Here is a 26,310-nt window from a genome sequence, read left to right on the forward strand (position 1 = left end):
TCCACGGTTGCCGCGGCGCACGCCCACACTGTTGGTGCGAAGATGTGCATGGCGGCCGCTGGCGTTGCGTCCTCCAGATACTGTGGCTTGCGAGAGAGAGCGTCCGCCATGATGTTGGTGTCCCCCGGGACATACTCTATTCGGAAGTCGAAGTTCGCAAAGAACTCAGCCCAACGTATCTGCCTTTGGTTCAGGAACTGTGCCGTGCGCCAGTGCTCTAGGTTCTTGTGGTCCGTGCAAACCTGCACCGTGTGCTTGGCGCCGATCAGAAAGTGCCTCCACGCCTTGAACGCTGCATGAATGGCCAGCAACTCCCTGTCCCATATGGTGTAGTTCTGCTCGGACTTGCTGAGCTTCCTGGAGTAAAACGCTCCCGGTCGCCACACCCCCTGCGGGTCTTTCTGCAGCAGGACCGCCCCCACGGCTCTGTCCGAGGCGTCTGTCTCCACCCTCATCGGCTTGCTGGGGTTGACATGAAGCAGCTGCTCTTCCGACGCGAAGAGACGCTTGAGTGCCTGAAAGGACTGTTCCGCCTGCTGTGTCCAAATGAACTTCTTTTTCTTGGAGCTAAGCGTGTCAGTGATGGCCGCCGTCTGCATAGCGAAGCCCTTGATAAACTTGCGATAGAAGTTCGCAAAGCCGACAAACCGTTGGACCTCCTTCCGGTTGCGCGGGCTCTTCCAATCCAACACCGCTCGAATCTTGGCGCTGTCCATGGCGAGCCCCTTGTCAGACAGCTTGTAGCCCAGAAAATCCACCTCCGTCACGTCAAATTGGCACTTCTCCAGCTTGGCGTAGAGCCTATGTTGCTTTAGCCTGTTCAGCACTTCCTTGACGTGTTTGTCATGCTCCTGTTGCGACTCCGAAAAGATCAGGATGTCATCTAAGAAACAGACGCACGTCTTGTAGAGAAGTCCCGCCAACACGTGATGCATGAATGCTTGAAAAACGTGGGAGCCATTTTGCAATCCAAAAGGCATAACTCTATATTCGTAGGTCCCCAGTGGCGTGAACATGGCTGTTTTCCACTCATCTCCCTCCCGCATGCGAATGAGGTTGTACGCCCCTCGCAGGTCCAACTTGGTGAACACTCTGCCCTTCCGCACCTTTGCGAGGAGGTCGTCAATTCGGGGCATGGGGAAGTCCGACGGCTTAGTCACACTGTTCAAGATCCTGTAATCCACTACAAGCCTCTTTTGGGGCGTATCCCGCTTCTTAACGAAGAACACCGGGCTGCCTCCCGCCGCCTCGGACTCTCGGATGAAACCGCGCTCCAAATTATGATCTATGAACTCTTTGAGTTCTTGCAGTTCGTCCTCTGACATGGAATACAGTCTCCCCTTAGGCAGCGCCGCCCCTGGCAGCAGGTCAATCTTGCAGTCATATGGCCTGTGAGGGGGTAGCCTGTCTGCCTCCTTCTCGCAGAAAACTTCCAAAAATTCTGCGTACTTGTGGGGAATCGCTTGCAGCGTGCCTAGCAGCAGCTGTGACTCTTCTTCCTCTCCTTCCTGCCTGGGCACGATGCAGTGTTCAGCACAAAAGGAAGAGCCGAAGGTCAGCTGCCTCTGGTACCAAGCCAGCGTTGGGCTGTGCTTGTCCAGCCAACTCATGCCCAACACAATGGGCGTGTCCGACAATTGAGTGACGTTGAAGCTGATGACTTCTTTGTGATTCCCAAGTTGCATCACCATTGGTGGCGTCTGCTGCACCACTTGCCCCCCTAGCAGCTCCCTGCCATCCACCGTGACAACCTGCAGGGGCAGTGTGGCCGGCAGCAACTGTATAGCATGCTTGTTGACAAAGTCCTGCCCTATAAAGTCCGCATTGCTGCCTGAGTCAATGGTGATTGGCACGTCCATGGTGATGCCATTGGGCAGCTGGAGCGATGCGGTGAGCTTCACCACTGGTTTGGGCGGGAGGGGGTTCACGGGCTGTAAAATCTCTGGGGACTGCATCATTAATACGTCTGGCTGGGCCCCAGTGCCTCTTCCTCCAGCCAGACTGTGTCGTTTCCCTGCTGTGGTTCTCCTTGCTGCGTTGCTGCAGTCGCCATTGCTGAGGCTGCAGTGAGCTTGTGGAGCCTCTGGGGACACTCTTTCGCCATATGCCCTGGCTCCTCACAGACGTAACACTTCCTGTTCCCTCTAGGAGGCTTCGCTTTCACTGCTGCTGGTGCTAGGGCTCTGGTTGCTGACTGAGCCCTGGCACCTCCAACCTCCATCGGTTCAGCTCCTCCTCCTGGCGGAGGCGTGGATTGCGTACGTGCTGCTTCTCTGGGAAAGAAGGAGGAGCCCCTGGCTGGTTCGCGCCCTCCACACCCTTCGTCCCTGCTCCACGGACGTCCTTCCAGTCGTACCCCCACTGCCAGCGCCCTCTGCACGACCTCCTGGGTGGTCCGGGGTCTCTCCCCCCTCGCAATTTCATCTTTCACAGAGCTGTTTAATCCCTCCCAGAAAAGGTCTCTTACAGGAGTCGCATCTCTGTCCCATTCTAGGGCACTGGCCAAGGCGAAAAAGCGGGCATGGTACTGCCGTACGCTGGCCCTTCCCTGCTTCAGTCCATGAATCTGTTGCCGAGCAAGATCCACGTCAATGCTTGATAAAAAACACCCATCCATCGCTTTAATAAAGGCATTCGCATTTTGGAGCACCGGATCGTTATCCCTCCACAAATTGCGCAGCCATGCCCTGGCATCCCCATGCAGATAGGACATGATGAATCCCACTTTCTCCTGCTCATCTCTAAAATCTTTATTCAGCAGTTGCAGTGCACACAGCACGTCTGCTCTAAAATTGGGATACTGTTGCAGGTTCCCATCGAAGTGAGAGACCAGACCGCCTGTGCGTCTCCCCAAACCAATCCCCTCTGGTTTGGGTGTCTGTTGCCCTTGCTTCGTAAGCACTTCCAACCTGACCTGGAGATCCCTGTAGGCGGCAGCTGCGTCCTCCTCTCTCTTCCTGGATGCGAGAGCCTCGGCATTCAGCTGTGACACTGCTTCTCTGAGTTCCGCTATTTGCTGTTCAGCCGTCATGTCGGCTGCCGTTCGTGAGCTCGCTAGTGGGCACCTGCTTCTCTCCTCTCCTCGAGGCTGTATATGCCCACAATTCTGGGAGACGGAGCTTACTGTCAGAGTTGCTTCAAGATCCTAGCTCACAGAGGATCACGCTAGCCAACGGTCATTAAGTCAAAGTCTTTATTGAGTTACAGTTTCCATTCTCAAGCTGCTGCGTGCAACTCTACGTCTAGTAGCTAGATCGGCGAAGCTCCGTCTGAATCTCCGCCCCTTGTACACCAACTTAATATCCTAGCCCTGCTCCACCTTTTCCGCCTGACTGTTCTTCTCTGGGTCCCTCTGCCCCCCTGGGTCTCTTCCTTCCGGGATTCTTCTGACGCTGACCCCCCGGACCCTCCTGTCTCCTTGCGCCGGGCTTTAGGACCCGGCTCTCTTTCCGGGCTGCCTACTGCGCCGCCTTCCTGTGCATTTGAACTTGGCGCGCGCGCCCAACCTTCCACCTTCCGTCTAACCGTCTCTTCGCTCCCAGATGGAGGTGTGGCCACTCCTGACTCGTGCCCTCCCTCCTGTTGTGAGCTGCCAGCGCTTGCCCCCTGGCTCCCTTCCTCTTCCCTGCTCTCTGGCGGTGACGCTGGTCCCGATCTCCAACTGCTCTCCTCTGAGTCCCCTCTGGCTCTATCTTCCTGGGGTGCCCCCCTAAACTCCCCCCTTGCCCTGGCCACTGGTGCTCCTTTCTGTGAATCCTCCGATTCACTGGAAAGACTCGGAGATCTCGGGTCGTCGTCATCACTCATCTTTTCTTCTGCCTCCTCCCCTTCGCTCTCTGTTTCCTCCCCTTCGCTCTCTGTTTCCTCCCTTGCCCTTGCCTCTGCTCCTGAACCCCTGACAACTATAATGTATTGTCTTACTTATTTTATAGTACAATGTATTGTACTATAAAATAAGTAAGACAATATTGTAAATTAAAATTATTATTTTTTCCTTACCTGCACTGATGATAGTCATTGTTTGGGTGGGGGGGCTGTTATTCATTTCCGCAGTCACACAATCAATTAATCAATTAATCAGTCAGTTAGTTCAATAGCTGAACTGGGTTCTACACAATCACAAAAACAAATGAACTGAAAAAGCCTCAATAACAAAAACGCAAAATAAATAGCAAGAACAAAAGCGCCAAACTTAATCCGTTCCAGAAGTCGGTTTGACTTCTGAAATGTCCAAAAACCAAGGCGCATCTTTTGATTGGTGCAGGCGCCCCGGAAACAATAGCAGACAGCCGCATAAGATGTTCGGCTTCCGAGAAACATTTGAAAACCGGAACACTTACTTCCAGGTTTTTGGCGTTTAGGAACCAAGGTGTTTGAGTACCAAGGCGTTTGAGAACCAAGGTACCACTGTACGCCTTTTTCTGGGTAATTCAATCCTCCCGAAAGGAAAGAGCCCCCCTCCCTTTAGTTGTGCCATGCGCTTCCAGGGCTTTTAGTGTCATGGCACTAGCCCATTGGAATGTGTTCCTGCTGAACCACCTGCAGCGCTGGCATTCAGGTGCCCTGCTTAAAACACACCTGGCTTTTCCTGAAATTGAGCTGTGTGGATGTATCGGTCTGACCTACCCTTTTGTGATCCATTTTGTGCTTCTTTTACGAACGTATTTTGTATCGTGGATTTTATGCTCTTTACCATCATGAGGTAGGTAAACAGGGTGAGCAGGTAAGTAGCTTAGGTAGGTAGGCAGGTTGATAGATAGATGATCAATTGATTAGGAAGGCAAATAAGAGTAGGTAGGTAGATTAGGCAGGCAGGCAGATAGACATAGAGATACATAGATATATAATAGAAAATATATTTTAATGATGGTGGCATTGAATAATAATAATAATATTTATTACGGCCATAGGCCCATACAAGTAAAAACAACACATAAATAACAGCTTGTGTACGTGGGAAGAAAAAAAAAAAAAAAACAGCCGCTAAAACACCACAATAACACTAAAATACTATAAAATAGAATGGCATACTACGCCTTTGTTAGCTTGTAGTGCTCCTTGGCGTCGCTTTTGGGTAAGGACAGCGACCAGGAACCTTGCCACTTTCAGGGTCGTATGAGTATCCTTATCCTGCAAGATTTGGGCAAGGTGGAATTTTGGTGGGGTACCCTCTAGATTCTGTATGATTGATCCCAACAAATTTGCCCGTGGCACATTGAACAGGGGGCAAGTGAACATGATGTGCTGGAGCGACTCCGGCGTCTCCTTATCGCATTCGCACGTGGCGGGAGCTTGGCCCTTTGAGAATCTATGTCTCAGGACGTTGGAGGGAAAAACGTTGAACCTCGCTTTGGTGAAGGCCAGTCTATGGGCAACAGTCGAAAGGGAGGAGAGGTATGATGGAACGCAGTAAGTTAAAGTGATACCAATGTTCTGGGGCGAACAAACACCTCCCCCCAGCATATAGTTTCGCTGTAGATCGATGTCATCCAGTCTTTGGCGGATCAGTCTTTGAGCAGTAATTTGGTCTAGTTTTAGGGAATCTGAAGGAGAGATTCCGTAACTCAGGAGTTTGGCATGAATTCTACTAGTCCAAAGGCTAGAGAATTCATCTCGCCATAAGCATTGGACAAGGTAGTGGTTTGGTAATCTATGCCACAATGATAACCAATAATTGAAGACTTGCTTCCACAGGCAAGTTTCTAAGGATGCGATCTTCAGTTCTAGTCGCATGGCTGCGTTACTTACGCACAGGGGGAGCATTAGGAGCCGACGCAGGAATTGATTTTGCAGTGTCTCAAGAGGAGCAAGGTCTGTCATCACGGCCCAAAGCGGGGCAGCATAGGCCAGCACGGCAACCACTTTTGCCTTGAACACCTTTAGGGCCGAGGGAACATGCAAAGCTCCATCCGAAAAAAAGAATCGGAGGAGCGCATATGACAGAGTTTTAGCCTTGTTAAGTAGGTGTTGAATTTGAGCTTTCCACCCCAAATTGTGTTGAAAAATAACTCCTAGGTATTGAAATTTTAGGACTTGCTCAATTTTTGCTCCGCCAAGCTTCCATTCGTATAATCTCCGGCTTCTGGAGAAAATCAGGATCTTGGATTTAGCATGGTTGATGGTTAATTGGTTGAGTTGACAATACGTGGCAAAGATCTTCAAAGCTCTGGTTAGTCCAACACGTGTATAAGATAGAATTACCGCGTCGTCCGCATATAAAAGGAGAGGGCAGCGGTAGTCCGCAAGTCTAGGCGCGTGTGTACTTGGAGATGAGTTAACTAGGGATGCTCGCATGTCGCTGATGAATAGGTTGAATAGACAGGGAGCCAATATACATCCTTGGCGCACTCCCTTGTTTATTGGTATCGAATTAGTGAGGTCGCCCGCAGGAGTAAGTCTCACTCTAGCAAGGTTACCTTCGTGGAGCTGACTTATAAGCCATAGGAGTCTTCTATCAATGCCCTGTTTCGCAAGTTTCTCCCATAGAATATTTCTAGGAACGCTGTCAAAGGCTGCCTTTAGGTCTAAGAAGGCAGCGCAGAGGTAGCCCCGGGGGGGAGAGGAGTACTTTCGTGCCAGATGGTAAAGAACTATCGCATGATCGGTTGTAGAGCGTTTAATTCTGAACCCTGCTTGTTCGTGGCCAATCTGATTAGTCTCATCTACCCATCGCAGTAGTTTAGTCAGCAAAAAGCTGGCATAAATTTTCCCTATGATCGAAAGGAGGCTGATGTTACGGTAGTTTTCCGGCTCCATTGGAGAACCTTTTTTATGAATTGGTACTATAATGGCCTCCTTCCATATTTTGGGGATGAGGCCAGAAGCGTTGATTGCATCGAAGGTTTTGGCCAAGATGCCAGCCCACCATTTTGGGTGTAGTTTAATGGCTTCAGCAGGGATCAGATCGGGCCCTGGGGCTTTACCCGGTTTCAGCTGAGCTATTAGCTTGGCTATTTCGTCAGGATCAGTGGAGGGCCAAATAGGTAGGTGGGTAAACAGATGCGTCAGGTGGTCGGAGGGAGCATCTGCCTGTGAGAAGCATTTCTTCAGGAACAGTTCCCATGTCGGTGCAGGGATGACTGCCCTTGGGTATTTCCTCACCCTTCTGTTGATCAAAGACCAGAATTCCCTGGATCTGTGTGATTTTGAAGCAGTAATCAAAGCCTGCCATCGATTGTGTTGCCACTCACGTTTGGCAATTTTCTGCGTGCGTTTGTAAACTAGCTTGGCTTGTGCATAACTAGCTGGCAGAGTAACTGCATCAGAGGTCTTATATACATTATATATAGCACGGAGGCGCTGTCTTGCTTGTTTACACTGAGAATTATACCAGGGGGCACCGTAAGTATATTCATTTCGATTTAATGTTTTGGGTGGTAGCCTGAAGAAGGACGTAAGATCAGTCGTATGATGGTGGAAGCATTTCAGCACTATGCTATGCTCGTCTGCGGCAGAGCCTATGTTGGGATGGGGCCCGAGGATTACTTTTTGAAAGAATTCCTGGTACCTTTGAGTCTGGGTCTCCGACCATTTGATTCCTCTTACTTGGAGAGATTCGTTGGTTACCATCTGGGTCGCATGTCTATGAGCCTCCGACTGCCAGTTCAGGGAGAGCTTGGCTACAAGGGGCAGATGATCACTAGATTGTATATTCTCGATCTTAAAGGTGGAAATACACTTAAGTAGATCCCTGGAGACCAACAGGTAATCGAGGACGCTGTTTGATTTAACGCTCAGGTGGGTAAAATCCCCAGGAATGTCAGGGAGACATGTGCCATTTAAAGGGACCAGATTTAAGCGGATGGCCATTTGATAGAGGAGTACTCCAGCCTCATTTGCTCTGTGGTCTTTAGAAGTTCTCCTCATGATATGTTCCAGATCATAATTATCAAGGTTTGGAGTAACCCACCATTTGGCTTTGGTCAGCGAGTCCCAGTTTGCTGCTGTGCGGGCGTTGAAATCGCCACCTATTATGGCCGGGGTATTAGGAAACTTAACGTAGCATGAGAGCAGATGCTCTTCTAGCGAGCCCCATTTAGAGCCCAGTTCGGGGGAAGAACCCCCAGGTGGCAAGTAGACATTTGTAACTAGAAGTGAGATCTTTTCCCCCGCAATGAGCCCGGTAAGGGCGTAAGGAGGCAAGGCCTGCACTAGGGTAAGTTTAGAATGAAGGTTGAGGGAGATGCCTATTATTAGGCCCCCTTTAGGGCGGCCTCCTTTCAGGGAGGGGCAGGCAGGGAGTTCTAGAAGCTCAAAGCCATTTAGGACAATTTTCTCTACTTCCCACGATTCTTGGAACAAGATGATATGAAACAGGTTAATATACTCCAAGAATTCTGGATCAAGTTTTTTCCCCCTCCAGCCCGCAATGTTCCAGCTGAGGACTGATAGGGGGGAGTTCCTGTTGTGTCCAATTCGCTGTCATTTCAGGGAGAGATGTGTGTCCTTAGGGGGCAGGGCAGACCCCACAAAAAAGTCAGTTATTTTACTTTGCACGGCTGGCACCTGCTGAGGGTACCTTGTCTTGAAGTTGGTAGTGAGGTGTTCTGACTGGTGTAACAGGACGGGTCTCCTGCTGGCTGACCCAAGGGCGGACACTTCAGTGGGAAACTCCACAGGATTTGCTGAGACTGCCCCACCGCGAGGTCTAAAGATCGCCGATGAGACCATTTGATTTATATGTCCGGTCGGGTCTTCAATCAAATCCGGGCCATTTTTTGATGTAGGTGGAACACTCCCCTGGCCTGATGCTAGCGAAGATACTGGGGATGCTTGGGGTACTGGTACCGTTTGTATGTCGGGTCTATGCCGCTCAGGGGAATATGAGGACTCCAGTTCCGGCATTGATGGATTAGTTGGTAAGGAATTGTTTTGGTGGACGGAACTCTGGGCTACACTCTTCAGCGGGGAACTCTTGGAGGGCGAGTCAAAGTTCATCAAGAGTGGAGATGAGGGGCCTACTTGTGAGACAAAACCTGGGTCTGCCAAGCATCTGTGGGCTTTGCCCTCAAGTGGGGGAGGCATGGGTTTAGGAACTGGACTAAGGTAAGGAAGACTTCCTGCTTCTTTAAAACACGGCTCCGAAGAGCTGGCAGGATTATCCAGAGAAGTGAGCAGGACTTTTCCGTTCTTCTGGACATGTATGAGCTGATGATTAAGTACTTCTAGTCTATCAATTATTTCTTGTTGTTCCCTCGGTGGGAGGTCGCCAAAGGTGGCTAAAAGCTCTCTTTCCTCCGGCGGGGTCAGAAGATTACTTGCACCAGTGAGTTTCTTTAGAGCTCGTGGGGGCGTAGAGTAAGTCCGGTTTCGGTGCGGATGGATGTCCTCCGGGAGAGGAGGCTCGATGTCCCGAGGTACTCCCGACCTCTCCGACAGAGTCCGCTCCTTGCCGTGACCGGCGAGTAGAAGGGGGTGGATCTTACTATCCATAAAAACTCTTGTTGGGGTGATATCGTACCTAGCCAAGAGTGATTTCTGCCTGATGATAGCTGAAGGGATCCTTGGAGAGTAAAACGCAAGCATCACTTTCTGTGGCCTGAAGTGCTGGTTCAAAGGTAATACTGCAATGAGATCACATTGTGTGGTTTCTATGTTTAGGAGATTGCTTAGATGCTTTTTGACCCCATCCAGAGTGAGCCACTTTGCTGACCCTGCCCCAATGTTTAGGCAGATTTTCTTAGGTTGCAGGGATAATGCTTGATGTTTCAGTGCAGGATTTGGTCTATATTTAGGAATCACACTTCCTTTTTTGGTTGAGGGTAAGGTTCTCCGGAACTTCAATTCCCCCATATCTACAGATGGCTTAGGCTTTAACCAGAGGTTATCAATTTTCTGTTCGAGGTTACATAGCTGGGAGGATAGCACATCAATCTTCTTGAATATGCAATTTAGGGTTCTGACCACAAGATGGAGATGTTCATGTTGTTCTTGTCTTGCGCAGTCCTCGGTTCCGGTGACCTGTACCACCTTCAGTGGGACACTCCTTCCTCCTCCATTTGTAGTTTTAATCTGAGGTGAAAATAATTCCTCTGGTGTTGACGTTGCTTCTGGGGACATTAGAGGGTAGAAACGGTTCTGGGTTTTCACCCTATAGCAGTGTTCTGTGGGGTCACTCCATTTGCCAGACACGGGGGGGTCGGTTTTTGTTTGTTTGGCTCTTGGGGAGGGCAGAGCCTCGTCACAGTCTCTTAGGCGTTTGCCTTGACCCATCGTTATGAGTCGTTTAAAATGAGTCGTTTAAAATGGATCGTTAAAAATAGCAGTGGTTAAAAGGTAATGAAAAGTAATAGAAGTAGCAATACAGCTGAATGTGAGCTGGCGGGAGACCAGTGAGTCGAAGGCTGCTTCCGAGGCTGCCGGAGAATACAATTATCTGCTCATTAAAGCTGATTTACGATGCAGGCTTCACAGTTATCAGCAATGTGAACTCCTAGCATGGACTCCAACACCCTGGTACAATCTTCAGCAAAAACTTGAAAGGCTGGGAGCCACAACACAAATTTAAGGAGGATTCAAGATGAGCTCCGGTAAATGCGTCTTACCTCATCGCCATCTTGGAGACGCCCCCTTTTGTGGCGAAATTTGTGCAAATAAATAGATAAGCAAGGCAGCTGTGAATGGGCCACTGACATGGGCCACTCAGTCCGCAACTGGGAAGCTGCCCTCGCCCACCATCCAGGCCGATATGGGCCCTGCCAGCCGTGCACCCAGCAGCCTGCATTCGGGATGGTGGTGCCCATGGTGACACTGCCCTCTTCTCCTTTCAGGTTTTCAGACTCCTGCTTCCTCGACACAGACGGGCAGGCCACCTGCGATGCCTGCGCCCCAGGCTACACCGGACGTCGCTGCGAAAAGTGAGTGGGCTCCTTGTTGTAGTTTCAAATTGTATGTTGGAGCTGCTGGGAGTTGGAGTCCAGTAGTTTCTTGAGAACCACAAGTTCTCCATCCCTGAACTGGACCGTCACTTGCCTTCACTGGCCCCAGCTGCCATCATCCCTGAATATAGGCCAGGCTGGCTAGTCTTGTTGGGAGCTGGAGTCTAGCAATTTCTGGAGAACCACAAGCTCTCCATCCCTGAACTGGACCGTCACTTGCCTTCACTGCCCCTGGCTACCTCCATCACCACTTCGCCATTTTGAAACACAGGGATCAGTTGGGGAGTCTTAACAACATCTGGAGGGCTATAGGATCCCCATCCCTGACCGTCACTTGCCTTCACTGCCCACTCCATTGCCAGTCTGCCACCTTTTAATGCTTGAATGAGAGAGATGTGGCCCTCCAGATGTTATGGGACTCCAACTCCCATCATCACCCCTCACCTTTGGCCATGTTGGCTGCTGTGGCTGATGGGAGTTGGGAGTCCCATAAGATCTGGAAGGACACAGATGTTCCCCATCCCTGAACTAGGCCATCACTTGCCTTTACTGCACATGACTACCTCCATCATAACTTTACCTTGTATTTAAAATACAGGACCTCACGTCTTCCATATGCTAGTAAGCTACAACTACTGCCGTCATCCCTGACCATTGGGCATGCTGTCTGTTGGGGCTGATGGGAGTTAGAGTCCAGCAACATTGGGGAGGGGGGCAGAGATGTTTCCTACCCTTGGCCACAAAGTGATTTCTGGGGGACGCTGACCCCCATCAGGAGGATAAACTTCCAACTTAACATATTTCCCCCCCTAGATGTGCTCCTGGCTTCAAAGGAGACCCCATCCAGCCACGAGGAAAATGTGTGAGGATTGGTGAGTACAACCTTTGAACACACGCAATTCAGGTTTGACTCCAGAGTCACACTGTTAGAGCAAAAGCTGCGAAAACTCAGCATCGGATAACTGCCGGCTGTCTCTGGTACTAGATCTATTGAAATGAAGGGACATGGCTAACTTAGCCCATTCATTTCGGTGGGTCTACTCTGAGTAGGACTCTGTTGAGAACAACCTGCTGAAACTTCCTTCTGAGTATGCCTGAATAGGATTGTGCCATGGAGCAGAGAGGGAGAAATTGGCTAATGGAGATTGCGGACTGCCCCCCCCCCCCACCAAAGAGAAGAGCAATGCGCCTGTTGTTTTCCATTCGCAACCTGTCCTAGAATCATAGGAATTTTTGAGTTGGAAGGGATCCATGGGTCATCTAGTCCAACCCCCTGCAATGCAGGAATCTCAGCTCAAGCACCCATGTCCTGATGAAGTTTCTTCTGCTAATGAGGGCGCAGGCCGGTCAGGACGAGCTTTCAGGCCTTCTCAGGGGAACCTCGTCCAGAGTCAGACCCTTGCTCCATCCTGCTCAGTACTCCCAACTCTGACTGGCAGCAGCAGCAGCTCTCCAGGGTTTGAGGCAGGGAGTCTCTCTCAACCCTACCGGGAGATGAAACCTGGGACCTTCTGCATGCAAAGCAGATGCAATGCTGCCGAGCTGCAGTCTTTTTAAAAATTGAAAATAAAGCAAGTTTTTTTGAGAGATAAAATCGAGATATGGAAAATATCGATGAGAGATGAGAGGCAGGACTGAGGTTTGGATATGCTTCGAGGTTCAGACTGTGGGAAGCCTTAAAATCAAAATTACAATTTGGAAGACAATTTGATTTTTTTTAATTTTATTTTTTTATTTTTATTGGATTATGATTTGATATGTTAGTTGGAAGTTTTTTATTGGAAAAATTAATAAACGCTCTAACAAGAAAGATAGAAAAGAAAATTAAGCAAGTTTCTAGTCCTCATTGTTCCGAATCAAGGGCTGGTTTAAGGAGGAACATAGGAAGCAGCTTTATGCCCTTGGCTCCTGGCTTAAGAGCTGGCTTAACAATAGGCATTATGTGCATTTATATGTATTTTAATGAACTGTTTAATGAACTGAACAGAGTGAAAGGTTATGAGTCATGGGGGTGCAGAGATCGTTTGAATAAACTTAGTGCCTAGATTATATTTTCAGTTGCTATTTTGCTAACGCTTTTAATATCGTTTTGTAGATTCTAAATGCCGCATTGATTTGTTAATCACATGACTTGCCGTAATTGTGAGGTTTGGCTTATTTTTTTAGTTGCTGTTTTGTTCAGTTTCTTAAAGATTGAAACTGTTTCGCCGATAAATTGTGATTTATTTCATATGACGTGTGTTGCATTCACGATGCGCTAGTATGTTTTGTTATGTTAGGGTTATTTATGTTATGGGTGTAAGCCTCTTTGAGATTCATTTGAATCAATCAATCAACCTTCAGCTAGGTTTGAGGCCAAACATGAATGTGGGAACCACATTGTCACATTCAATCTAAGTTTAATAGCGCTACCATCTTGCCGCGTCTCACAACTCTGAAGCGTTGGCCTGCTTCGCTCTCCCTACCTGGTACACATAAGCCAATATTTCACGTATTGCTGGCCAAATGTTTGAACGTTTCTTTCTCTATCTGATTTCCAGGATTCCCCCCTAGTCCTGAAGTTGATACTCCACTAGAGGGCAAGTCGTCATCGCTATTACATTTGCGTTTTCTTATCCTTCCCCCCTCCAATCCTCACTGTCTTTTTCTTTTTAAAAAAAGAGTTTTTATTTGATTTTACAGCTTCATTCACAATTGTAATCACAAATAATAAGAATTACACAAGATTCTTCTGAAACTCAAGACTTCTCCCCTCTGTGGGTTCTTTGAGTAACTTTTTAAAACTGCATATTATAAGTCCGTCTAATTTACAATCCTCCATCGTATCTAAAATCTATGTAGCGTTGCAAGAGTTATTTAAAACCTGCCAAAGAGTTCAAGTGTTTACAGTGGTCTTTCAAATATAATATAAATTTGTCCCATTCTTTATTGAAGTTTTGACCTTCCTGGTTTCTGATTTTCTCAGTTAAACTTGCCACTTCTGCATAGTCCAATAATTTCATCAGCCAGTCCACCCTGATAGGAATTTTGTCGTCTTTCGAACCCTGGGCTAGAAGCATCCTTGCAGCTGTTGTAGCATACATCAACCATATTTTCAGTTCCTTTGGTAGCTCTGCACCTACAATTCCTAACAAAAAGGCTTCTGGTCTTTTAACAAATGTTATTTTAAACATTTTTTTCAATTCATTGTATATCGTTTCCTGGAATTCCTTTATTACTTTACAGTTCCACCACATACGATAAAAGGTGCCTCCCTTTTCCTTACATTTCCAACAAACATTTGAACTTGTCCTGTACATTTTTGTTAATTTACTCAGAGTTAAATACCAGCGATGCATCATTTCCATATAATTTTCTTTTAATGTATAACACGCCGTGAATTTCAAATCCTCTCTGCATAATTTTCCCCGTGCTGCAAACTGTACGTTTTACCCAAAGTCTCCTGCCCATTGAATCATAACCGATTTAACTTCTTCATCTTTAGTAAACCATTCCAACACTTTCTCATTTCCTATAACTGTCACCACCTCCTTTCTTTCACACGGAATTGCAGAGCTGGAGAGGGACCTTCAAGAGTCATCTAGTCTGACCTGCTTCAAGGAGAGTCCAGCTCCTCTGTCACCCACCTGATTGCTCCTTGCACCCTGTCTCTTTGCCTTCCTCCTTGCACTTCTTCAGCTCTTCCAGATTCTCTTCTCAGACGTTTCTACCCCCTTTCTCACCTTCTTTTGCTTCCTTTTGCCTGCTGGTTTTGCCATTCTACCCTGACCGGCTGAGCTTTCCGAGGTCTTTGCGCAGTCCTGCCTAGAGACACTCAGGATTGAACCTGCGGCCTTTTGCATGCAAAGCTCTGCCGCATGAAAATTCTAGTCCTCCTGCTTCTGCGCGTCGGGATGATTTAAGCATAAATACAAGGAAGCTCCTCTGGACTGACTTAGACCTTACGCTGGGTTTTAGCTAGGCCATGGTGGAAAAAAGACATTTTCCTGCCTGGGTTTGTCTTTCTCAACCTCTCTTTACTCCTTGTGTAGGGCAGAGCACCATCGAGTGCGACAAGAGAGGGAGCAGCGAAGCGTCAGATGGTGCTTGCCAATGCAAGGTAAGCTGGGCCACAGCTTGGAGGTGCAGCAGCCAAGACTCCCCTGGGTTAGGCGTGGCAAAATGAGACAAAACGGCGAAACTTGAAATCCCCTCGTTCACCTTTTGCGAATGGGAAGGCCCCAGATCTGTGGAGTCTACGGTTGGGTTTTTGCCATGATAAATGAATTCATAAATTAAATTTCAAGAGGAGCTCTGATAATAATAATGATAATGATAATAATAATTTATTATTTGTACCCCGCCCATCTGGCTGGGTTTCCCCAGCCACTCTGGGCAGCTTCCACAAAGACCAAAAGTACACTAAGATGTCATACATTAAAAGCTTCCCTGAACAGGGCTGCCTTAAGATGTCTTCTGAATGTCAGGTAGTTGCTTATCTCTTTGACATCTGGTGGGAGGGCGTTCCACAGGGCGGGTGCCACTACTGAGAAGGCCCTCTGCCTGGTTCCCTGTAGCTTTGCTTCTCACAATGAGGGAACCGCCAGAAGGCCCTCGGCGCTGGACCTCAGAGTCCGGGCAGAACGATGGGGGTGGAGATGCTCCTTCAGGTCTACTGGGCCAAGGACATCTGCCCAGCCGCTGAGCTTCTGTTCTCAGCATGAGATTATTTCAGAAGTACAGTGGAACCTTGGTTCTCGACCGTAATCCGTTCCGGGAGTCCATTCAACTCCTGAAACTTTTTGAAAACCAAGGTGCGGCTCCCGATTGGCTGCAGGAGCTTCCTACACTCAATCGGAAGCTGCTTCGGACGTTTGGCTTCCGAAAAAGTTTGCAAACCGGGACACTTACTTCTGGGTTTGTGACGTTCGGGAGCCAATTTGTTTGGGAGTCAAGCCATTCGGGAAGCAAGGTACAGCAGGAATCAAGGAGTAACACAAAGCTCCCAGACTCCTTTTTCCCCCCCTGAGAAGAAGCATTGATGTCACCTGCCAGACCGCCTGGGTCATTGACAGTCTCCCTTTGCCTTGGTGGGCAAAGGAGGCGATGACAAGGCTTTTAAGTTGTACTCTTTTGTGACATATTAGCATGGCCTAGAATGTGACCCTCAGCTGAGCTGAACAGATTTATTATGCTATGGATTGCTGACATTTGGTGAGTCTATGAGATCCATCTCCTTTTCTCGTCCTTCTGCTGCAACGTCCTAGTAGCATTCCCAGCGCAAGGAAGGATTGGACTCTGATTAATAAAATACACACGAGGCTTGATCAGCAAGACTCTGGGAGGAGTGCGTATAATAATTCCTGTCCACCCCTTGGCCCAGGTCATTTTATTCACAAAAGAACTTTTCACACAGTGTTCATAAGAACCAATCAGATTTCCTCTGAGCATTTCAAAAAAACCCATGTGGGACAAAGTCAGATCAGAAGAAATCCTCTTAACTACAAAGAAACTATTTCCTACTTGAGCATGCATACGTAGTTCAGAGTAAATAAAATAGGAAACAAGGAGGAATGTTTTTAGGAAACCCCGGAGATCATAAACAGCAGTAAACAGGAGAGGAAGGACAGGTAGTATTTACAATCTCCTTGTCAACTCTCTTCCTGGCCCTAAGATTAACAAAACCAAGGAAAGGTACATCAGAGAAGCTACCTACTGTCTTTATGACCCAGGATGCCTGGTGAACAACTGGCCTGTGTTTAGAATGCTGATAAGTGCCTGTCAGGCATAGAGAAAGAAAATGGACAGTAGAGAAAATGGGCAGAGATGCAGAGGCTTGTGGGATCAGAAATTATTGTCAATGAATCAAACCCAGTCAACGCAATACTTTCATCGCGGACACAATGCCTTGCTCCATATTTCATAATTCCTCATAGTAATCCCACCTGATCACTACAGCCCTCTCCTCCTCCTCCTCCTCCTTCTCTTTCTCCCTAGCCCAACGTCATGGGACAGTCGTGCAACGAATGTGCTACGGGCTCGTTCCACCTGAGCCACGCAAACCCCGAAGGCTGCCTGCGCTGCTTCTGCATGGGGGTCTCGCGCCAGTGCTCCAGCTCCTCGTGGAACAGGGACCAGGTACTGCCCCCTGGGGCCGGGAAGGCGGGTCCTGCTATGTGCGAGGCTGGAAGCATCCTTCCCTATGCAAACTCGGACCACAGACCCTGCTAGGAGGGTCCTTCTCCACCCCCACCCCTCCTATATACATACCCATTACAAAGTACCGTATTTTTCGTTCTATAAGACGCACCAGATCACAAGACGCACCTAGTTTTTGGAGGAGGAAAACAAGAAAAAAAATATTCTGAATCACAGAAGCAAGAACAGCAAAAGGGATCGCTGCGCAGCAAAAGCAGGAATCCCTCTTGCTGTTCTGGCTTCTGGGATAGCTGCGCAGCCTGCATTCGCTCCATAAGATGCATACACATTGCCCCTTACTTTTTGGGAGGGGAAAATTGAGTCTTATAGAGCAAAAAATACGGTATATATTTATAATATACAGTGGTACCTCAGGTTTTGAACAGGATCTGTTCCGGAGGCCCATTCGCAACATAAAAAGAGTGCAACCTGCAGCGGCGTGTCTGTGCACGTGCGGGTTACGATTTGGCGCTTGTGCGCATGCGCGAAGCGTGATTTGGCGCCGCTGTGCATGTGTGAGCAGCGAAACCCGGAAGTAACCCTTTCCGGTACTTCCGGGTCACCGCGGGACGTAACCTGAAAAAATGTAACATGAAGCAAATGTAGCATGAGGTATGACTGTACAGTCGTACCTCGGATCCCGAACGTCTTGTGAGTTGAACGTTTTGGCTCCCGAACGCCGCAAACCCGGAAGTGAGTGTTCTGGTTTGTGAACGTTCTTTGGAACCTGAACGTCCGGCACGGCTTCCCATTGGCTGCAGGAGGTATGACTGTATTAGCCTTTAAAATCTGTTGTCTCAATAGATGTCCCATCAATATATGCATCTGACAGCTTCTCTCCTTGCGCTCTAGGTGCGAGTGGGGTCTGAGGACGCTGAGAGGGCACAGTTCAGCCTCTCCAACTCGGCCGGCTCCCGGACGATCAGCGAGGGCATCCGCTTCACCGGCGCCTCAGAGCTCACTTTCTCCTCCTTCCACACTCTGCCGCGTGACATTTACTACTGGGTGCTGCCGGAGCGCTTCAGGGGAGACAAGGTGCCACTCTCAGGGGTGCTTCCGCCGTAATTCCTGCATCGCAGGGGGTTGGACTATAGAGGACCCTTGCGGGGAATCTCCCAAACCTGTGTGTGATTTCAGGACAAGGAAAGGTTTGATTTGAGGCTGAAGGAGGCACTCGCAGGGCAGAAAACGGGTCATCCCAAGTCAGGCATTTGGTCTGCCTGGCACAGAACCGTCTACTGTGGCCTCAACCACTGAGCCTCTTGGGCTTTACGATCGGAAGGTCGGTGGTTCGAATCCCCATGACGGAGTGAGCTCCCATTGCTCTGTTCCTGCCAAGCTTGTAGTTCGAAAGCACACCATTGCAATTAGATAAATAGCTACTGCTGTGGCGGGAAGGTAAACAGTGTTTCCATGCCCTCTGGTTTCTGTCACGGTGTCCTATTGTGCCGGAAGCGGTTTAGTCCTGCTGGCCGCATGACCCGGAAAGCTGTCTGTGGACAAACGCAGCTGCCTTGCCCTGAAAGTGAGATGAGGGCCGTGTTATAAGAAAAAAACCTGCTCTTTTCCCCCTTATGGGGTACCCAAGAGCCCATATAGAGTCCTCTTTTTAGGTTCTCTATTGGTAGGAGAAAATAACAGAGGCCAACCAGAGAATATTGAGAAGCAAGGCAGCTAGTAAGCCTGATCTTTATTAAACATGTTGCAACAGGGTGCTCCCCCCACACGCGGGGGGAGAAGACCTCAAGCACAGGCGTGCAAGCCCTTATATAGACTTTTTAAATTGCCCACCTTCAAACTCCAGACCAACCCCAGAAACATCATACATACATCACAGAAGGGGTGTAGCCCAGGACCCCCCCCCCAAAAAAAACATCATATATACATCACAGAAGGGGTGGTCTAAAACAGAACCCTGAGTGTGTTGTTTATCTCCTGTCTGGAAAGTTAAAGGTAAAGGGACCCCTGACAGTTAAGTCTAGTCGCGGACGACTCTGGAGTTGCGGCGCTCATCTCGCTTTACTGGCCGAGGGAGCCGGTGTACAGCTTCTGGGTCATGTAGCAGCATGACTAAGCCGCTTCTGGCGAACCAGAGTAGCGCACGGAAACGCTGTTTACCTTCCCACCGGAGCGGTACTTATTTATCTACTTGCACTTTGAGGTGCTTTCGAACTGCTAGGTGGGCAGGAGCTGGGACCGAGCAACGGGAGAGCTCACGTCGCAGGGATTCGAACCACCGACCTTCTGATTGGCAAGCCCTAGGCTCAGTGGTTTAGATCACAGTGCCAGCCATTATTTGGGTTTTGGCCACTCTTTTGTTGTTATAACTACTTAATTCCTGAATCTAGGTCACAGGCTCACACCCTGTTCATGTCTTGAATGTGCCCTTAAGACAGGATGTGTGAGCACAGGATTTGTGAGCAAAGAGACAATGGGGAGATTTCCCATTTTGACCTTGCAGAGAAACATTTGAGGTCAATTTGTTCAGGACCTTTTCTGTGGGGTTTCAGACATGTAGTTTATATGTACAGTTATGGACATTTTTTTTTTAAAAAAATATGACCTTAACATTCTTATAACAGCCGCAACCCCATAGTTGCCTTTGACTGGACTCAACCGTTCAGGGGTCTTTTACATTTACCTTTACCCTGCCTGGCAGCAGCACTCCATGATCTTTCCCAGACCTGCCTGAAGATGTTGCCAGGCATTCACCTGGGACATTCTGCCCACAGTGGAGATGCTCTACCAATAAGCTGTGGTCATTCTCCTAAAGTCCTATTTATTTCATAGTTCATGCCATTTGACTGTTAAAATGAAACATAGCCCAAACATCAAAGTGGTTTCTAGTCCTCATGATTCTGACTAAAGATTCTAATCCTTATTGGTCTGACTAAAGAGTTGATTTGAATGGAAACATGGGAAGTTGCTATTATTTACTATGATTTTAAAGTACATACAGATCCTGGTGGTTTTTTTACTATGGTCTTCAGAGCGAACTGTTTGGAACATCTAGCTCAGGACTGTTAACTGGCAACAGCTCTCTGGGATTTTGGGGCTAGGGAGGCATTACCTGCTGCCAGAATTTGAACCCAGGACCTAGTAGAGCCGAAGCAGGTGCTCTACTCACTGAGCTATACAGCCTCTTCCCCAATGAATGGCCTGTGGTGGCCTGTCCTTCGCTGGAGGTTTTTAAGCAGAAATTGGTGTGCCATTTGTCGGCGATGCTTTAGCTGAGGGTTGGGCTAGATGAGCCTTGGGGGTCCCCTTCCAAACTCTGTGGTTCTGCGGAATGGCTCTGACGCTGCCCCTCTGTGCCTCTCTCTCCAGGTGACCTCCTACGGCGGAGAACTGCGCTACACCATCACCCATGACACCTTCCCTGGCTCCCCGGCGCTGCGTGGCCAACCTGATGTTCTGCTGCAGGGGAACGAGATCTTCCTGGAGCATGTTGCTGAAACGAGTCCCCTGCCTGGCTCGCCCACTACGTTCACCGTGCCCTTCCGGGAGGTGAGGCATATAGCGCTTCGGGCTCCTTGGTCGGCGGGTGGACGTGCAGCCCTAGAAGGAGCCAGGCCTTTGGTCCATCTTGCTCAGTATTGCCTGCACTGACTGGCAGCAGCTCTCCAGGATTTCAGGCAGTGGGTGTCTGAGCTTTAAAGCCCTAAAGGGCCTCGGTCCAGTATACCTGAAGGAGCGTCTACACCCCCATTGTTCTGCCCGGACACTGAGGTCCAGTGCCGAGGGCCTTCTGGTGGTTCCCTTGCTGTGAGGAGCCAAGTTACAGGGAACCAGGCAGAGGGCCTTCTCGGTAGTGGCACCTGCCCTGTGGAACGCCCTCCCTTCAGATGTGAAGGAAATAAGCAGCTATCTTCTCTTTAAAAGACATCTGAAGGCAGCCCTGTTTAGGGAAGTTTTTAATGTTTGATGTTTTATCGTGTTTTTAATACAGTGGTACCTCGGGTTACATACGTTTCAGGTTACATACTCTTCAGGTTACAGACTCCGCTAACCCAGAAATAGTACCTTGGGTTAAGAACTTTGCTTCAGGATAAGAACAGAAATCGTGCTCCGGCGGTGCAGCTGCAGCAGGAGGCCCCATTAGCTAAAGTGGTGCTTCAGGTTAAGAACAGTTTCAGGTTAAGAACGTTCCTCCAGAACGAATTAAGTACGTAACCAGAGGTACCACTGTATTCTGTTGGGAGCCGCCCAGAGACCCAGCCACATGGGCCGGGTATAAATTATTATTATTATTATTATTATTATCATCATCATCATCATCATCATCATCATCATCATCATCATCATCATACTTGGAGATGCTGCCACCAGGGATTGCTCCTGGAACCTTCTGCATGCAAAGCAGGTGATCTACCACTGAACTGAAGCCCTAGTCTAAGTAAGGGTTTAGTCCTCATGGCCCTTCCCCATCATTTTGTCACGAGAATTCCTGGCCAGCCTGGAATGAGTGTTTTAGTTCCTAGTGAAAGCTATAGAACCTTCTGACAGCTGTCCCTGGTTCCTCAGAGGACCCTATTTTTTCTGCACCCAGGAAAGGACTTCACTGACTTAGTGAGGTGGCAGCTTTGCAAATAAAATGGTACCTTGGTTCTCAAACTTAATCTGTTCCAAAACCAAAGCGTTCCAAAACCAAGGCACACTTTCCCATAGAAAGTAATGCAGAATGGATTAATCTGTTCCAGACTTTTAAAAACAACCTCTGAAACAGCCATTTAACATGAATTTTACTTTCTAACGAGACCACTGATCCATAAAATGAAAGCAATAATTAATGTACTGTACTATAAAATAAATAAGACAGTATTGTAGATGATAAAAATGAAAATTAAATTTTTTCTTACCTGCACCAATGATAGTCATTGTTTGGATGGGGGGCTTTTATCCATTTCCACAGTCACACAATCAATCAATCAATCAATCAATCACTAGCTGAACTGGGTTCCACACAGTCACAAAAACAAGTGAACCGAAAAAGCCTCAAAAACAAAAATGTAAAATAATTAGCAAGTACAAAAGCGCCAAACTTAATCTGCTCCGGAAGTCGGCTTGACTTCCGAAATGTTTGAAACCAAGGTGCAGCTTTTGATTGGTGCAGGTGCCCCGGAAACAATAGCCGACAGCTGCATCGGATGTCCGGCTTCCGAAAAACATTCGGAAACCAGGACACTTCTGGGTTTTTGGCGTTTGGGAGCCAAGGCGTTTGAGAACCAAGGTACCACTGTATGAGGAAGCACAAACCTCACCCTCCTGCTGCCATTCCTTTCAGCAAGCCTGGCGCCGTGCAGATGGCCAGAAAGCCACCCGTGAGCACCTCCTGATGGCCCTGGCTGACATTGACGTTTTCATGATCCGAGCCTCCTACTCTGACCGGCAGGCGGAGAGCAGGTAAAAAGGGGTCTGTGTCCCTGACCAGCAAATGGGACCAATGGGGAATGATGCTGGTCTGCGCCAGATAGGAGCTGGGAGCCCAGGGGATTCTGGGAAGGCCAGCTTCTGGGGACTAGGTAGGGTGGAAGGATCCATGGGTGGTAGAAGGTTGGTGAGTGGGAAAGATATATTTTGAAGATTCGCAGAAGATTGGAACAAATATGCAAACTATTTGAAGAGCAATTGTAATCAACAAATTACACTAGTGGGACTACAAGAAGCTTTGTAAGGAGGAATATATGAAATATCGCAAAGAAGATAAAGATGAAAGATATTAGTTATGATACTTAAATGTAATAGTGAAAGTAAAACATGTAAACTAAGTGGAAAAGATGGGAAAAATTTCAGATGTGATTGACGAAAGTCTAAAAAACTGTATAAGATATAAAAGTATGTTTTATAATTGTTGAAAATGATATGTTTATATATAGATATAGGTATAGATGTAGATGTAGATATAGATTTATATATAGTGGCGACTTAATAGGTGTGGTTTTTTGTGGTTAAAATGTCTTGGTATTTTAGTATAAACTTACATTTCTAACCCAAAAGGCTTCCATGGGGATCACAGAATTAGAAGGGACCCCCAAAAGTCATCTGGTCCATTTTAGTATTAAATGCTATATAAATGTACCAAATAGAAAGGGTGGCAAGGAATAAAGAGGTTTAAAAAGAGAATTCCCTGGATGCCAAGATCCAGGTTTGGGACAAGTACTCTTTGGTGAGAGAACCCCAGCAGAGATTTAAAATCACAAAACGCAGCAAAGCATGGAAATGTATGTTGGCCAATGGATTATTGTAACCAGAACGTCCAACACAGCTTCTGCTTGAGTGCATGAATCTCTTGCAACCAATTGGAATCCACGCCTTGGTTGTTGAACGTTTTGGAAGTCAAACGGTCGTCCGGAATGGATTATGTTTGACAACCAAGGTTTGACTGTATTCAATAAACATTTTCAAATCTTCTTTAAACGTACATTCATCTTGTTCTCGTATTCTGTATGTTAAGTCTGCAAGCTGCGCATATTCTGTCAGCTGTTGCCATTCTTCTTTGCTTGGGACGTCTCTCATTTTCCATTTGGGGGCTAACAAAACACGGGCCGCAGTACAGTCGTACGTTGGAAGTGAAACGGAATCCATTCAACTTCCAAAGCGTATGGAAGCCAAAGAGTGGCTTCTGATTGGCAGCAGGAAGTTCCTGCAGCCAATCGGAAGCCGTGCCGAATGTTTGGCTTCCGAAAATTGTTTGAAAACTGGATCACTCACTTCTGGGTTTCAATCATTCGGGAGCTGATGTCTTCGGGAGCCAAGGCATTTGAGATCCAAGGTACGACTGTACAGCCATACCTCGGGTTACAGATGCTTCAGGTTGGCGTTTTCAGGTTGTGCACTGCGCTGAACCCGGAAGTACCGGAGCAAGTTACTTCCGGGTTTGTGCAGAAGTGCTAAATCGCGCTTTGCACATGCACAGAAGCGCTGAATCGCAACCCACACGTGCGCAGACGTCGTGCTGTGGGTTGTGAACCCCACACGGATCACGTTCGCAACCCAAGCGTCCACTGTAGTAGCATACATAAACAACCTATTTTGACACCTGGGAATTTCAGTCTGAATTATCCCCAACAGAAAGGACTCTGGTTTAGGGGGAGGGGGGAGTACTATTAAACATTTTTCGCAATTCGTTATGGATCATTTCCCAATACTTTTACCCTTTTACAAGTCCGCCACATGTGAAGGAATGTTCCCTCCGCCTCTTTGCATCTCCAGCACGTATCTGATTCAGTCTTACGCCTCTTGGCAAGCCTACTTGGAGTTAAATACCATCTGTGAATCATTTTCATGTCGTTCTCCTTCAAAGAATAACATGGGGCAGAGCCTTTTCGCTATCTGTGACCTCTTCCTCCTTGCAGGATCTCTGGCATCCACATGGACGTGGCAGTGCCACACACCACGGGACTGAGCCCAGCCCTGGAAGTCGAGGACTGCACTTGCCCGCCAGGATATCGCGGCCCCTCCTGCCAGGTGAGTGGAGCGCTAAGTCACATCTAAGTCCGACTCGGAGTAGAACCTCGGGGTTCTCAAGTCAACGGGCACAGTGAGGTTGGGGGCTGATCCCTACACCACACCCTATTGTTGAGCCGAGCCCTGCCTCCCTCTCTCTCCCCTAGGATTGTGACGTCGGCTACACACGCACCACCAGTGGCCTCTACTTGGGGACCTGCGAACGCTGCAACTGCAACCAGCACACCGCCGAGTGTGACGCTGAGACCGGAGACTGCCAGGTGAGACTTCCTGGGGCGGGTTGGTGTGGAGGGGAGCAGCTCCTCACTGGCCACACCTGTGTGGGCTCCTGTAGTAGCAGGGTGGTTTGGGGAGGTCCTGGGTGAGGTGGGAAAGGTGGTTGGGGAAACCCAGCCAGATGGGTGGGGTATAAATAAATTATCATCATCAACAACAACTTTATTTTACAATGGTACCTCGGGTTAAGCACTTAATTCGTTCTGGAGGTCCGTTCTTAACCTGAAACTGTTCTCAGCCTGAGGTACCACTTTAGCTAATGGGGCCTCCCGCCACCGCGCGATTTCTGTTCTCATCCTTAAGCAAAGTTCTTAACCCGAGGTACTATTTATGGGTTAGCGGAGTCTGTAACCTGAAGCGTCTGTAACCTGAAGCGTCTGTAAGCCAAGTTACCACTGTATTGATTACAGCCATACCTCGGGTTGAAGTAGCTTTCGTTTGAGCATTTTGAGGTAACGCTCCGCGGCGACCCGGAAGTAACGGAATGCGTTATTTCCAGGTTTTGTGGCTCGCGCATGCGCAGATGTTCAAAATGATGTCACTCGCATGTGCGGAAGTGGCGAATTGCGACCCGCAGACACGGGTTGCTTTCGCTTCAGGATGGGAACGGGGCTCCGGAACGGATCCCGTTCACAGCCAGAGGTACCACTGTATTAATAATAATAATAATAATAAATTTTATTTATATCCCGCCCTCCCCAGCGAAGCCGGGGTCAGGGTGGCTAACAACAATAAAATAGTACAACATTCTAAAATCATTTCATTGTAAAATTAATTCGAATCAAATTGATGGCAACCATTGGGCCAGAGCTCCGTGAAGATTGCCGAGGGAGGGAGTCAGGCTGCGCCCTGACCAAAGGCCTGGTGGAACAGCTCTGTCTTGTAGGCCCTGCAGAAAGATGTCAAGTCCCGCAGGGCCCTAGTCTCTTGTGACAGAGCGGTCCACCAGATTGGAGCCACAGCCGAAAAAGCCCTGGCTCTGGTTGAGGCCAGTCTAACCTCTCTGTGGCCTGGGACCTTCAGGATGTTTTTGTTTGAAGACCGTAAGTTCCTCTGTGGGACATACCAGGAGAGGCGGTCCCGTAGGTACGAGGGTCCTAGGCCGTATAGGGCTTTAAAGGTTAAAACCAGCACCTTAAACCTGATCCTGTACCCCACCGGGAGCCAGTGCAGCTGGTATAGCACCGGGTGAATGTGATCTCGCAGCGAGGACCCCGTAAGGAGTCTCACCACGGCATTCTGCACCCGCTGGAGTTTCTGGATCAGTCTCAAGGGCAGCCCCACGTAGAGCGAGTTACAATAATCCAGTCTGGAGGTGACCGTCGCGTGGATCACAGTGGCTAGGTCAGGGCGAGAGAGGTAAGGAGCCAACTGCTTAGCTTGGCGGAGATGAAAAAATGCCGCCTTTGTTATAGCTGTAATCTGCGCCTCCATGGAAAGGGAAGTGTCGAAGATTACACCCACACTCTTAACGGACGGTGCTGGCACTAATTGCAACCCCGCAAGAGATGGG

General features: G+C 48.5%; 1 protein-coding gene across 1 annotated transcript in view; it reads left to right on the plus strand.

Moving 5' to 3' along the window:
* Nucleotides 1-26,310, plus strand: part of LOC114602823 (basement membrane-specific heparan sulfate proteoglycan core protein-like) — a 218,570-nt gene that overhangs the window by 96,086 nt on the left and 96,174 nt on the right. The window contains exons 22-31 of the mRNA XM_077930973.1: nucleotides 10,770-10,856; nucleotides 11,691-11,749; nucleotides 13,418-13,456; nucleotides 14,909-14,976; nucleotides 16,854-16,994; nucleotides 17,907-18,089; nucleotides 20,382-20,561; nucleotides 22,339-22,457; nucleotides 24,410-24,521; nucleotides 24,668-24,781. Coding sequence (XP_077787099.1) covers nucleotides 10,770-10,856; nucleotides 11,691-11,749; nucleotides 13,418-13,456; nucleotides 14,909-14,976; nucleotides 16,854-16,994; nucleotides 17,907-18,089; nucleotides 20,382-20,561; nucleotides 22,339-22,457; nucleotides 24,410-24,521; nucleotides 24,668-24,781 — 1,102 coding nt within the window. The remainder of the gene's footprint in view (nucleotides 1-10,769; nucleotides 10,857-11,690; nucleotides 11,750-13,417; nucleotides 13,457-14,908; nucleotides 14,977-16,853; nucleotides 16,995-17,906; nucleotides 18,090-20,381; nucleotides 20,562-22,338; nucleotides 22,458-24,409; nucleotides 24,522-24,667; nucleotides 24,782-26,310) is intronic.

The sequence above is a fragment of the Podarcis muralis genome, chromosome 7, assembly GCF_964188315.1.
Source record: "Podarcis muralis chromosome 7, rPodMur119.hap1.1, whole genome shotgun sequence".
NCBI lineage: Eukaryota > Metazoa > Chordata > Lepidosauria > Squamata > Lacertidae > Podarcis > Podarcis muralis.